Here is a 14,788-nt window from a genome sequence, read left to right on the forward strand (position 1 = left end):
CAGTCAGTGGCGGCCCATACATAAGGGGCGCAGGGGTGCCTTTACCCTAATCCATGTGCCGGCCCCTAATCTACATGCAGGGTGCTGGATGCATGGATTTCAATGGATTTTTATTTTTTCTAAGCACATTTCTAAGCACATGATTAGAGCCTGAGGCTCTAATTGGCTTCAAAAAATGGGATGCCCTGAGCCCACCCAGTTGTGTGACAATAGCCAATTAATATTTGCTATTATCTTCCCAATTCTACCCCCAATCAGGAAGCGGGTCCTGAGATCTGATTGGCCAGGGATCTTAGGACTCCCTGGCCAATTGTGTCTCAGGACACACTTCCTGTTCGGCAAAGAGGGGAAGCAAGGGCCCGGCTCTTCCTTCTCTCTGTTTCCTAAGGTAAGGCCTCTGATTGCCACCTTCCCGTCCATCTCCCACATAGGAGGGGGTTTAGATCGTGGCCTTCTCATCCATCTCCCATGGGCGCGGGATGGCATTAGTTTGACGCCCCCCCTAAATATTGGGCACCGGCCTACCACTGCTACCTGTGAATACCTTTTAAATCTCTCAAAGCCACTCCATTCCTGAAATGATGCTGTTTATTTCAGCCAGTGAGGTCGCATGCACAGTTTAATCTACATTCTTGGCACACTATCTGTGCCATTAAATTTGGAATGCCTGTGGTGTCATAATGTAATCCTCTGTCTGCGGCACAGGCGCTTGTAGTTTTATATATATATATATATATATATATATATATATATATATATATATATATACACAAATGTTTTGCCTTTCGTTTCTATTTTTAAACTGAATGCATTGTTTTACAAGGTAAGGATTCACAGATACACTAATTCCACTTCAACTACAAGCAACAGATGTACCTGAACTTGACTTGATATCAGCCACTTGCAGTCCTCATACAGCAGAACTCAGATTGGGAAAAGGAGAAGCAGCACAAGAAGCCAGTTAGTTGTGCTGTAGTGCTCACAAGTCAACAAGGGACATGCTGATAGGAGGAGAGGGTAGAGAGATGAGCTCATCAGTCTGCTGCTTCTCTTTTCACTTTCCAGTTACAGGCTAGAGACCGGACAAGACCTGCAAGTGTTACCTAATTAGACCTGTGTCTGGGAAGTACAGCTTTTCACATACACAGGTTCACATAAGTAGTTGCATAAGGCCCCTTACAACATAGGGCAGGCTCCGCTGGAGTCTGCTTGCTCAGCAGAGGATATGCACACTAATTCCTTCTGAGCAGACACAGGAACAGCCTGCTCTCCTCTATGGGCAGTCACATGTAAACGGACCGCGTTTCTGTTTACACCCAACTGCCATCTGAACCGATCCGCCTGACGGATGGGGAACAGATCTCCATCCATCTATTTTTATTGGACAGGATCAGATGTTGGCAGGTGTCAAGGGACACATGTTCGTTGACACCCACTATTTCATAGAGGAGACTGGAGGGTCCGGTCGGGTCCACCTAAAAACTTGACAGGTGGACCCAAACGGTCCGCTCATGTGAAAGGACCCTAAGCTGCATGCAGCCACATTGCTATGGTTGGCTTTACATGGCAGAGGTAATAAATACCCGCAAATGTAGCTCTTAGCCCTTGTACACACGGTCGGAGATTCCAACAACCAAATCCGTCGGATTTTGTCTGACGGATTTTGTCAGACGGATTTTGTCCGAAACTGTTGCATACACACGGTCGGACAAAGTTGTCGTAAAATCCGACGTGATTACGTTATTTCATTACGACGGGACTACGCTCACGCTAGTAGCCAATAGCTTTGGTGTAGGAATTTGATCTGAGCATGCGTGGCACTTTGTCTGATCAGAATTCTCTACACATGATCAGAGTATGTCCGATCGGAGCACTTTGTTGGAAAATTTTACCAACAAGTTGAAAAACTTGGTCCGTCGGATACTCAAACAGAAACAGTCCGATGTAGACCACACACAGTCGGAATATCCGACAAAACGGTCCGATCGGACACATTCCATCGGAATCTCCGACCGTGTGTACAAGGGCTTAGAGTTTTGGGACAAACCATTTACCACTGACAGGGGTGCTTACAGTGATCAGCTTTTATTTATGTATATTAAACCTTTATCCCAAAATGAAAACAAATTGTTGCTGTAACTGCATAGCATGTGTTTTTAGTGTATCTAGATCTGCAAGTGCAACTAATACTCCCCTCCTCCCAGACTGACAATGCTGTTGCTCCTTCATCCAGAGTGGGGGCGCTCTAATACAGGCCGTGTGTTACTGGCCAGATCACCAGATGAAAACAGAAGGAAGAAAGTCTATAAAAAAATAGAAAACGAATGCGGCCAACAATCAGTAGTCAGTCTACCTGACTGGTAAGCTACATATTACATTTTTGGGTTTGAGTGTAATACCGCTTTAACGTGAAACGTTATCTCTTTCTCTTTCCTCCTCTCTATCACTCTCTTTCGTTCTCTCTCCATTTCTCTAGATTTGTATATTACTGAGAAAAAGGGAAGGGGGTGGGCAATGCTTTGATGATAGACTGCCCTTAGCAGGTTTGCTTAGGTCCCTATGTGGATCTCAAGGTTTGATTTTCACTTTTGACTGCAGAGATGACTGGAATTCTCCAAAGAGTTTTTGATCTCTGGTTGTGCTACTGTAAATGTACAGTTTACTTTGTATTAATCATTGCCTACCTGACCTTGTCGCTACTACATGACATCAATGTTGTGTAGGCCAGAGGTGTCACACATCTGCTAAATATTTAATAAATTGCTAGTGATTTGAAAACACGTAAATGTGGATCATGTGTTAAAGAAAATGAAAATAGGTGGTTCTACCCATAACAAGAAGATTGAATCCTTAAAGTGGAACTCCAGCCACAAAGCAGCCAAGCACTGGCCAGCTGAGCACCTTATTAAAATGCCCAATTGTTGTGAAAGTGAGGCATAGAAAATATTATTCCTGGGGTAGTGGCCCTTTAAATTTCACAGGCATCACACTTCCCAATGACACCAATGATGGGACACAATTCCTCCCACTAACACCAATGATGGGACAATATTTCTCCTAATGACACCAACAAAGGGGCACAATTTCTTCGACTGACACCAGGGAAGGGGCACAATTCCTCCCAAAGACACCAATGATGGAGCACTATTCTTTCAACTGACACGAATGATGGGGCACTATTCCTCCCATTGACACCAATGATGGACACTATTGCTCCCACTTGCACCGATGATGGGACATTATTGCTCCCACTGACACCAACAATAGGGGACCATTTCTCCCACTGACACCAATGATGGGGCACTATTTCTCCCAATGACAATAAAGGGGCACAAGTTCTCCCACTGACACAGAGGAAGGGGCATAATTCCTCCCAATGACACAAATGATGGGGCACTATTCCTCCAACTGATACTGGGCACTATTCTCCCTACTGACACCAACAAGGAGGCACTATTCTTCCCACTGACACCAACAATGAATCGCTATTCTTGCCATTGACAGCAAAAATAGGGGACAACTTCTCCCACTGACACCAACAATGGGGCACTATTTCTAACTGACATCAATGATGGGGTATTTTATACTGCCCTTGACCACAGTCTGGCCCCTCTGAAGTCAGAAGGACACTAATCTGGCCCTTAGTTTAGAAAGTTTGGGGACCCCTGCTGTACACTTTTGCCTCAACCCAAACTGAATTGTTTAATTATGAGGTTCGTTGAATCACCCACTTCTTCTATGTTTTTTAGGCTCCAGTGAACAGATCTCTGGACAGACTTGGCTGGATTTTTTATTCAATTTACATTGCAGAGAATTCAGTATTCAGTTCTTCAACCTCAGCAGGAGGATTGATACTCCACCAAAGATAATGGAGATACTCTGAGAAGGTGAGAGAACCTGACACTCCATTGAGAAGTTATCTCCATTAAAGGCAATGATTGATCCAAGTCATAGCTAAGTGAAACATCAACTTTCCTTATATTGATCACTGCTAGGTGCCCCCCTGGTAGGGAAATAGTTAAATGATATTTCCTCATTTCCTCAATGACACCTTGCAGAAGCTTCACCAGGACAGAGGTCACCGACTGATAATGTCCTTGTCATGAAAAGCTGTGCCTGTCCTCTTCCCTGCCAGACACCTTGCCCCTCCACTTGTTGATTGATGAGGATCCAGAGCCAATTATCATGTCCTGCTCCCAGGGTGACAGTCATTAGGGTGAGGTGTTTACAGAGCTCAGATAGGAGATAGAGCTCAGTGCAGCTATACAAGACAGTTCTGTTCAAGAGTTTAAAATGCATTATCATAGCTAAAATAACTCATTTATAATTATTATTTATTATTTTTGAAAAAAAAAAACACTTTATACTTATCCTAAATTTCGGTGTCTTCCAGCCAATCCAGTGACACCTTGTTCGCCTTAGCGGTATGCAATCCTTAGTCCTGAACAAAATGGCATTTACTTAATATTCATCTCCAGGCAAAACGTCTTTTTTTGGGATTGTACAGGAAAGGATTAAAGACTTTGTCAAGTTTTTATTTCAGTCTTTGTCCCAGTTGGGAAGATTCAACTGTCTATTTGTACTGGTGTCACCAAAAATGAAATGAGTTGTCCCCAGAACAAAAGGTGGGGGGAAATCTTCCAATGGGGACACCTGTCCTGGGGACAATTTCCTAAGAGGGAGATTAATATTACTTTGAGAAATGTGTCTCCACAATTGGACAAAGATAGATAGCTAGATGGATGGATGGATAGATAGATAGATAGATAGATAGATAGATAGATAGATAGATAGATAGATAGATAGATAGATAGATAGATAGATAGATAGATAGATAGATATGGATAGATAGATAGATAGATAGATAGATAGATAGATAGATAGATAGATAGATAGATAGATAGATCGTAATTAAATATGTGTATACAATCATTTGTATTCGCAGAACTTTGCTGCACTCCATGGGTAGAATGTAAATCAGGTTAATAGGACTCGGAGACTCCAGACATGAAGGTAGAAAGATAAATGAGTAAATTGTATCTAATACTGTAAATAACAAAATATAGAGATAAGAAGGAGTTCCATATACAGCCAGTAGGTACCTGGACCACACTGGTCACATATATACTGTATATCTCTGCAAATATGGATCTATCAGATATTTTTGAAATATTTTCTCATTCGCTGGTACATGTAGTACATCTGTCGGTCCTCATTGTAAGAAGCCAGGAATGGACCAGCCTCCCATATCCCCCCACCCTCAGCCCCCCAGGTCCGGATATCTCCGATGATCTGGGCTGGATACCCTAATTGCTACAAAGTATAAAATACTTTACTTTTAAACTTCCGTCTCTAATTTTAGCAAACAAATAGTACAAAAACAAATATATTTTAGATACTTTTGGTGAGGAGGGCTGATTGAAGGTTGTGTATGTGCAGGAGGGGACCATACACATGGCGATTATCTTTCTTGACGAATGTATTGGGGACATTTGATTCATGTAGAAAAATTATAGGAAATATCTGATCAGAACGGAAGATCTCGTTCAATATGTGTTATATTGAAATCATACTCGATGGACAGCTGTATAGGAGAAATTGTATACAGCCGATCGATTGGAGTGTGATAACAAGAAATCCAGCATATCTCCCACCCCTCAGTCATATCCCTATAGTAGTACATATCATACAGAATACTGATTACTGATATACCGGTATGTACTGCGGGCTATAGATCTGACGATAACTTTTTATTGCGATGGTGTTGGTGTTGTTTGCACTTTTATGATTCTGAATCTATATGATAAATTGGACATTGAGCGCAAAAATGTCATTTTATTGCTGTCTGGAGTATAGGACGATCACAGAAAGATTTCCGATTCTGTTCAACGGGCAAAAGATCAGAAACAAATAACAAGTAACCCACAAATCATATGAGTTACAAAGTAAGGTTATATAAAATGTCATAATTGCTTGGTAATCAACAAATATTGATACATAAAATATACATAAACAAAATATATATATGTATATATATATATATATATATATATATATATATATATATATATATATATATATATATATATATATATATATATATATATATATATTAAATAGGATAGATAATTTAAGGCTAGTCTGTTATGTTCATATAAATATACAGTGTATGAAATCAGTGAAGATTTAATATATCATATCTGTAGTTATAAATAATGTACAATTTATCAAAGATATATATTTAAAAAAAAAAAAAAAAAAAATTATATATATATATATATATATAAACACATATAAAACACACACAATGTATAGATAGCGATATTCTAAAGTTTTGTTGTATGGTTTTGTCAGACACTAATAGGCTGAATAGTAAACAATATTCACATAATTCAGCTAATAAAAAGAAACAACTCTTCTGAATACAAAGCAATGTAAAGGTGGTCGTACAATCTGATAGTGCGATCTCCTTTAGAATTACCATAAGCCATCTAGCACAAGAGCCTGCCTGGTTGATACAAATTTGGGTTTATTTACTAAAGGCAAATAGCCTGTGCACTTTGCAAGTGCAGTTGTTGAAGATCTTTGAAAATAGAGGAATATCTGCTGACTTCCATCGTCCAATCATGTGCAAGCAGAAATGCTGTTTTATTTATTTATTTTTTATTCTTCTTGCATGTGATTGGGTATTCTTTGCAAAGTGAAGCTTCGCCTCACTTTCTAAGCTCTGGTGCAGAGCGCACAGTCTATTTGCCTTTAGTAAATAGAGCCTTTTAAATAGATTTTTTATTTAGGAGTGTGCTATATCCTATTGGCATCTCTAAATAAATTGTACAATTAGACAGTGTATGGGCAGCTTTGAATGATTTTTGGATACATGTGACTGGATGATAGAATTGATGATAGCATCGCCTTTTCACAGGGTTACATTCTCTGCTTCTACATAGGTCTGGAATTACTTTTGGTAATAGGCAAAGGTTTTAGTAAATCAATGAGGTTGATTCACTAAAGGAAAATAGACTGTACACTTTGGGGGTTATTTACAAAAGGCAAGTCCACTTTGCACAGCAAGTGCACTTGGAAGTGCAGTCGCTCTAAATCTAAGGGGTAGATCTGAAATGAGTGGAAGCTCTGCTGATTTTATTATCCAATCATGTACAAGCTAAAATGCTGTTTTTTTTATTTTCCTTGCATGACCCCCTCAGATCTACAACGACTTTACTTCCAAGTGCACTTTCAGTGCAAAGTGGATTTTCCTTTGGTAAATAACCCCTTTTGCAAAGTTGCTTAGTAAATGAGTAGAAGCTCTGCTGACTTCCATCAGCCAAACACCTGCAAGCAAAAATGATTTTTTTATTTTTTTTTGCTTTTTCCCTTGCATGTGATAGGGTATTCTTTGCAAAGTAAAGCTTTACCTCATTTATAAAGCTCTGGAGCAAATGCCCTTGCAAAGATTTTGGGTAACAGGAGAAAGTGTAGAGAAGGGAAAGCAAACCGATGAGGTGCATGGAGGAGCTCAGCTATGAGGAAATGAATGTATTCTCTCCTAAGAATAGGAGATTAATGGGGGGATATGATCACATAAGGGACCTGTATAGTGAACTTGGTGTTGAGTTATTCACTTTAAGGTCATGACAGAGGACAAGGGGGCACTCTTTCATCTAGAGGAAAAAAGATTTAATCTCCAAATACAGAAAGGTTTCTTCACAGTAAGAGCTGTGAAAATGTGGAAAAGACTCCTTCCAGAGGTGGTTCTGGTCATCTCAGTTGATTGCTTTAAAATATGTCTGGAACATTTCCTAAATGTACATAATATAACTGGATACTAACATTTATATTTAAGGTTGATTCAGGTGATATTTAATTGCCTCTTGGGGGATCAGGAATGATTTTTTTCCTGCTGGAGCAAATTGGTTCATGCTTTGCTGGGTTTTTTGCCTTCCTTTGGATCAATTTATAGGATTGTGTATATTATATTGTATTTTTCCCCCCTTTTACTGGTTGAACTAGATGGACTTGTGTCTTTTTTCAACCAGACTGCAACCTATTTGCCATTAGTAAAGCAACCCCTGCCCTATGTATTATATATTTGTTGTTAAAGGAAATTAGGAGTCAGCACTAATGTTAGGTTCCCTATGATTATTGACTATACAGATGTCGGGTGCTAGGCTTGTCTGTATAAGCGTGTTATGGGACTCAGGAGGGGACTTGCTGTGACATTTAATTGTCTCTGGCTGTGTCTATGCAGTGTGTTGTAGGCTGCTGTCCACATGGAGTGTCCTGATTATGGGCGGCTGACACCATGATTTGTGCCCATTGTCCCCCTACAAGCCCATGCTGGTCGCCCCCCCCCCCCCCCCCCCCTTGTGTTGGGAAGACTTGGCAGCTGGGTGACCCATTACCTGTGTGAGAAGCAGCGAGGGGGGCGTGGCTGCCCGCCTGGCACCTGTAGGTGCTGGGGGGGGGGGGGGGGGAGGCGCTCGCTGATTGGCGGAGGGCTGACGGTCCAGGCACGCGTCTCTGGATGTTCTTATAAGAATCCTGGCGAGTCCCCATCCAGCAGCATTGCAGAGCTCGCAGCCCCCCGGGACCCCCGCCATGGACACGGTGCTAGAACAGTTCACAGGGCTGGAGTCCTTCCCTTCCCCTTACTTCGATGAGGAAGACTTCTTCACCGATCAGTCCTCCAGGGACCACCTGGACACCGAGGACTTCCTGGAGGACGACGTTGACTTCTTGACCGGCCAGATCCAGGACTATTACAAGGACAGCCGGATCCTGCACGGGGAAGACTACTGCGACGCCGGCAACTTCTCCTTCTCGTCCACCTCGTCCTCCGGGGGCTTCCACTATGACTGCGGGGAGGTCGGCTGCGACCTGTCCCCGGGCATGAAGGGCTCCAGCTGTGGGGCGATGAAGAGGAGGAGGAGGATGAGGTCTGATGCTGAGATGCAGCAACTCAGGCAGGCAGCCAATGTCCGGGAGCGCAGGAGGATGCAGTCCATCAATGATGCCTTCGAGGGGCTGCGGTCCCATATCCCCACCCTGCCCTACGAGAAGAGGCTCTCCAAGGTGGACACCCTGAGGCTGGCCATCGGCTACATCAACTTCCTCAGCGAGCTGGTGCAGTCTGATCTTCCCCTGAAGAACCAAAATACTGAGAGCTCCCTGCAACCTAAGAAGGTCATCATCTGCCATAGAGGAACAAGTGAGTGCTCACCTGGGGATGGGAGACCTAAACTTCCGGGGACCTGAGGGTTGTAGACCTAAACTGCACACCTGAGGGTTGTAGACCTAAACTGCACACCTGAGGGTTGTAGACCTAAACTTCTGCACACCTGAGGACCTGGATGTTGTAGACCTAAACTTCCGGGGACCTGAGGGTTGTAGACCTAAACTGCACACCTGAGGGTTGTAGACCTAAACTGCACACCTGAGGGTTGTAGACCTAAACTGCACACCTGAGGGTTGTAGACCTAAACTGCACACCTGAGGGTTGTAGACCTAAACTGCACACCTTAGGGTTGTAGACCTAAACTGCACACCTGAGGGTTGTAGACCTAAACTGCACACCTGAGGGTTGTAGACCTAAACTTCTGGGGACCTGGGCGGAGTAGACCTAAACTTCTGCACACCTGGGGACCTGGAGGTTATAGACCTAAACTTCTCCAGGTGATGGAGGGCAGCAGGTGCTAAATGGACCTTAAGCTAGATATGGAACTCTGTAGTTGCTGAAGAACCATCCCAGTATTAGTTCAAATTTGGGAACACCAGAGAGGGGATGAAGATGAAGAATCTGGGATGGTCTACATGAGTGTTTCCCAGCCTCAGCCCTTAAGTATCCCCAACAGACCATGTATTAGAAATTTCGCTTAGATAAAATAGTTGTCATAAATACCAAGCCATTGACATTGATTTAAAGCAAATGTGCATGAAAACATGACCTGTTGGAGGTACCTGATGATTGAGGTTGCGGGAACCATTGGTCTACACCAGTCTTTTTTAACCCTTTCAACACAGAGGAACCCTTAAAATAACTTTCTGCTCTCAGGGAACCCAGGCTAAAAATGACTGTATGCCCAGGATACATTAGTGTGATGGTCAGTAGGAAGAATGTTTACACTTGTAATTGGGAAGAATTCCCCCTTACAGATAGCTATAAAGACCAATGGTGCCAATGGGAACATATGTGAGAGGCAGCAATTGCTCAAGGAACCACTAGTAACCTCTGGAGGAACCCTGATTGAGAAAGCCTGGGCTACACCATGAAGGTCTACAAGACCTGACATTACACCAGGGGACATATAGTAGAAGAACAAATAAATATGAACACTTGAGCTTCCAGAGAACTTCAAACCTCTGTATAAACTCGGGTCTATTTTCTCTATCCTCTGAAGAACTAAGAGCCCAGCAAGGGTTCCTAGTTAGAAAAAACGTTAGCAGTACTAGCAATGTTATGTCCAAAAGTTTTTGAGAAATTTGAAGTCCCAACTTGGTTGACTCCAGAAACAGTAGAAAGCAGGCACAGGATTCTAACTGCTTCCTAAGCATTACACGCAACACAAGCTTCTAACCCTTAGCTGGTAGAGAATAGTTCTCTCTATAGTTGCAGGGGAGGTAAAGCACCCTATGAGGTCTAGAAAATTGAAGCGGAAAGTCTAGGATCTGGGGACCTCCAAGGCTGTAGCGGGTTGGGAACACCATGTAATGGAGAACCACCGTTGCTAGAATTATTGAGGAGACACATGTGCCATCATAGTCCACACCTGCTAAGACTAGAGGACTCCAAGTTTCTGGGATTACTGAAGAGGAGGGACAGGAGCTAAGGCACTACATGTCCCAGCCTAAGTTCAGCTAGGATGCATGTAATAAAAATCTTTAGATTTTGTGACATTAAAGTTCTGGTACAGATCTGAAAGTGACATTGGAGAGGAGTGGGGCTTTGTTCTCTGGTTAGATGTTACAAGTAGTAGTAGGTGTTCAGTAGTCAGGACTTAGGAAGGACCTTGGAGTCGCTTTAATGTCCTTGGCTAGAGTCTGTTGGGTTGATTTACTAAAACTGGAGAGTGCAAAATCTGACACAGCTCAGCATAGAAGCCAGTCAGCTTCCATTTTTTTTTTGTCAAAGCTTAATTGAACAAGCCGAAGTTAGAAGCTGATTTGTTACCATGCACAGCTGCACCAGAGTTTGCACTCTCCAGTTTTAGTAAATCAACCCCTGTGACTATGTCCAAGAAGCCCAGCATGTACAGAAGTTTACACTTCTACAGCAGATGTAGGGCAGCTATCTGGCACAGTTATGTGCACCTGCTAGCTCCTAGTTCTTGTGGCACTACTGGTCCCAGTTTGCCCTGAAGAAACATGTTAGGATTAATAGTTCCTCAACATTTTGTAAAAAAGCTTTCTTAGTGAATATTCTGTTCAGTCATATGTTTACTGATCAACTCTGCTAGTACAGTCATTGTAGCTGAAATTATTTTCCAATCAATGATTCCAATTGTGTCAAATCGTTGGCTGCCGGAGGCCAGTGTCACCCCAGCTAAAGAACAGAAATGTCAATGTAGTGGGACCGATTTACTAAAGAAAAGAATGTACATTATGCAAAGTAATTGTTCACTTATCTAAGTAGATCAGATGAAGCTGTGTTCACTTTAATCATCTGATCATGTCCAGAAATGTTTTTTTATTGTACACGATTGGTTGTTCAAACCTAACGCATTTTCACCCTTTAGTAAATCATTCACAACGAGTGTCACCCTCTATGGAATATTATTGGAAACAGATTGTAGAAATTCAGCACTAAGACTAAAGTTGTCCAGCTAGTGATTCACCTAGGAACTGACAACAACCCGGGACATTTGTGAGACATCTCTCAATGACATTGATCCACTTTGCATATAAAAACATCTCCATATTTCCTATAATATGATGAATAACATGTAGCAGCAAAAGGCATAATTAAAAATAAAGGAAAACAGTAGTAGTACTGTAGTTTGTTAGAAACAGAAGTGCATAACAAAATGTCTCCAATCTACCTTGTAATGAACTATAGCTCACTAGTTGTAGAACCAGCAGAAGCCTCCCTTAGGAAATGACAGCTGGATGTCTTTAAAGAATGCAAGCTGCAGTACCTAAATACTTTACAGATTAAACAGGCAAAAAGCTAATTCTCTAATAAAATGTTGACTAAATTAGTAAATATAACTTGGACAAATAGACTCCAATGATTTAAAATCAATGTGCCAATATATAATTTTTCATACATACAGATGAGTTTTGCTGACCATAATTGAGTTTTGTTTGCAATGTGAGTGATAGCTTCACTACCACTAATTAGGCTATTTTGACAGTGACCAGCATTGAGGGATTTTCCACCATGTTGGATGGTCATTATGATTTATCATAGACCATTCTTCATTTTGATTATGGTCAGCTACTGTAGTTACTTATAGGGTTTGCCAACCTGTGGCCAGCCGTGTGGAGACTGCCATTGCTAACCACCATATGGAAATGCAAGCTCTCTGCTTGTCTTGATGATTTTCTTACTTCAATCATTTGAGTCACTGACCTGGAGCATGTTTTCAGATCTGCATTTTCAACTTACTGCATGCTGGTTTCTGGTTAGTAAATTAAAGTACTGAATCCAGAACAGCCAGGCAGCTTGCATTCTCAGTGCTCATCATTGTCAGCATACATATTTTTTCAGTGCAGATTTCTCTTATAGTACACATAAACATTAACTTATTATTAGGGTCCATACATGCTTAAGGGTTCCATTGATCTGTGTTAATGCACATGCGTTTCTAGCATGCCAATGCACAAGTGTGAATGGGCCCTACTTCTCCTTATTGTGGGCATAGATACAAACATAGCTTACAGAGAAAAATGGGTGTGGAGATGGAAATGGGGACAGCGCACAGATCATACCTTGATCTTTCATTCTTTAACACAGAATGATGAATATAACCTGTTTCACCATGATGGCAAATCACCTGGTGTGATGCCAAGCACCTTCAACCACCAAAGATTTACGCTACTACCCCCTTGTAAGCCAGAAACAACCCAAACATCATAAATGTTGCTCCAAGGAGATTCACACTTTCTATTTTTCCTGGTGGCCATTGTTACCGGGATTAAAGTGGAACTAAAGTCCTGCTGTAAACTGTGAGCAGGCAAGCTTTTTATTGCAAAAGAGACATGCACTGGGGGTTATTTACTAAAGGCAAATCCACTTTGCACTACAAGTGCAAAGTGCACTTGAACTTGCACTGAAAGTGCACTTGCAAGTGCAGTCGCTGTAGATCCATGGGGGACATGCAAGGAAAATAAAAAAACAGCATTTTAGCTTGCACATGATTGGATGATAAAATCAGAAGAGCTTCCCCTTATTTCAGATCTACCCCTCAGCTTTACAGTGACTGCACTTCCAAGTGCACTTTCAGTGCAGTTTCAAGTGCACTTTGCACTGGTAGTGTTAAGTGGATTTGCCTTTCGTCAATAACCCCCATTGTCTCTTCTGCAATAAAATGCCTCTACCCACCTGCTCACTGTTTCCGCTGACACTGCAAACTGAGAGCTGCGGATGCGCAGCTCAGCTTACAGTGCTGGGTTGGTCTCCAAGTGCCAGGATGATGGCCTTCTGCGCATGTGTAGGAGTGACTTCATCTCCCGCTGGCCAATAAAGAGGCCGAAGGCCGAGACTCAGAAAAAGATGGTGGAGCAGGACCGTTGGACAAGTATGGAGACTTTCGTTCCGCTTGAATAGTGAGGGAAATCTAAAAATTAGAGTTGTAATAAGAAGAGAAATAGAAAATCTTCCAATGAGGTCACAACTGTTAAAGATGGGATTTCTTACACCTTGGAGAGATCTCCTCTCGCTTACCCTTGTGTCTTGTGAACCAATGGGGAAATTATTACAGCCTAGGGATGATTCTCCTATGCTACAGAATGTTGTATGACTAGCAATAACTAGGAGAAACAAACCTATCTCTCCCTAACCTATATCTGTTTGTCTCTCTTCTTTAGGATCTCCCTCTCCAAGTGACCCAGATTATGGTTTGCCCCCTCTAGCTGGCCATTCATTATCCTGGACTGATGAGAAACAACTCCGGGACCAGAACATTGTCCGGACAGCTAAAGTCTGGACCCCGGAAGACCCAAGAAAACTAAGCAAATCATCTCTTAACAACATTGAAAATGAGCCACCCCTGACACTGTGTCTGGACATTTGAAGTGGACTTGCACTTTATTGACACTTTTGTAAATATTTATTTGTGTGTGTGTGTGTATATTTGTACATAGCTCACCTTGTGCAATGTAATTTATCATATCTGTACAAATCCAATGGCAATCAAGTTAATATTTATATATTTATTACAATTTTTAAACCTGGAAATTGAATGTATAATTTATATTTAATTTAATCTGATATATGCAAAAAATTAAGAAACACTTGTTAATAATTTGGAGAAAAGTGAATATAATTTATTTTTAATATGTCTCCTTTTTGAATAAAAGTTTTTTATACCGTATGCTGGTTTGTGTTGAAAGTAAACCATACTTACTAAATTAATATGGCAGAGAATAGGCTTGCTGATTGTGAGTTTATACAGCTGTAGTCAGGCAGGATATAGGCCTTCTGGGTCAGTGTATTATTCACGGGGCCCCTCCTGTGTGGGACTCCTGGTTAGTATGAGGACATGTCAACTCTTAGGCTGGGTTCACATATGTGCGAATTTGATGCGTTTTAAACTGGCTCACATGGTTCATACATGTCCGCGGTGGCTGC

At 41.8% G+C, this 14,788-nt stretch overlaps 1 protein-coding gene across 1 annotated transcript; it reads left to right on the top strand.

The window, feature by feature from the left end:
* The first annotated feature begins 8,557 nt into the window (after positions 1-8,557).
* On the top strand, positions 8,558-14,492 carry PTF1A (pancreas associated transcription factor 1a). The gene is made up of 2 exons (XM_077490964.1): positions 8,558-9,208; positions 14,026-14,492. The coding sequence occupies exons 1-2, from the start codon at positions 8,599-8,601 to the stop codon at positions 14,229-14,231; spliced, it is 816 nt and encodes a 271-aa protein (XP_077347090.1). The 5' UTR covers positions 8,558-8,598; the 3' UTR covers positions 14,232-14,492.
* Positions 14,493-14,788: the final 296 nt, after the last annotated feature.

The sequence above is a fragment of the Lithobates pipiens genome, unplaced genomic scaffold, assembly GCF_037356315.1.
Source record: "Lithobates pipiens isolate NorthernLeopardFrog02 unplaced genomic scaffold, aLitPip1_a1.2 Scaffold_19, whole genome shotgun sequence".
NCBI classification, from domain to species: domain Eukaryota; kingdom Metazoa; phylum Chordata; class Amphibia; order Anura; family Ranidae; genus Lithobates; species Lithobates pipiens.

Bases quoted from the DNA above. Each gene is read 5' to 3' on its own strand.
- PTF1A (XM_077490964.1), top strand. From the start codon at position 8,599: ATGGACACGGTGCTAGAACAGTTCACAGGGCTGGAGTCCTTCCCTTCC. The intron at 9,209-14,025 runs GTGAGTGCTCAC...TCTCTTCTTTAG, and splicing joins CATCTGCCATAGAGGAACAA to GATCTCCCTCTCCAAGTGAC.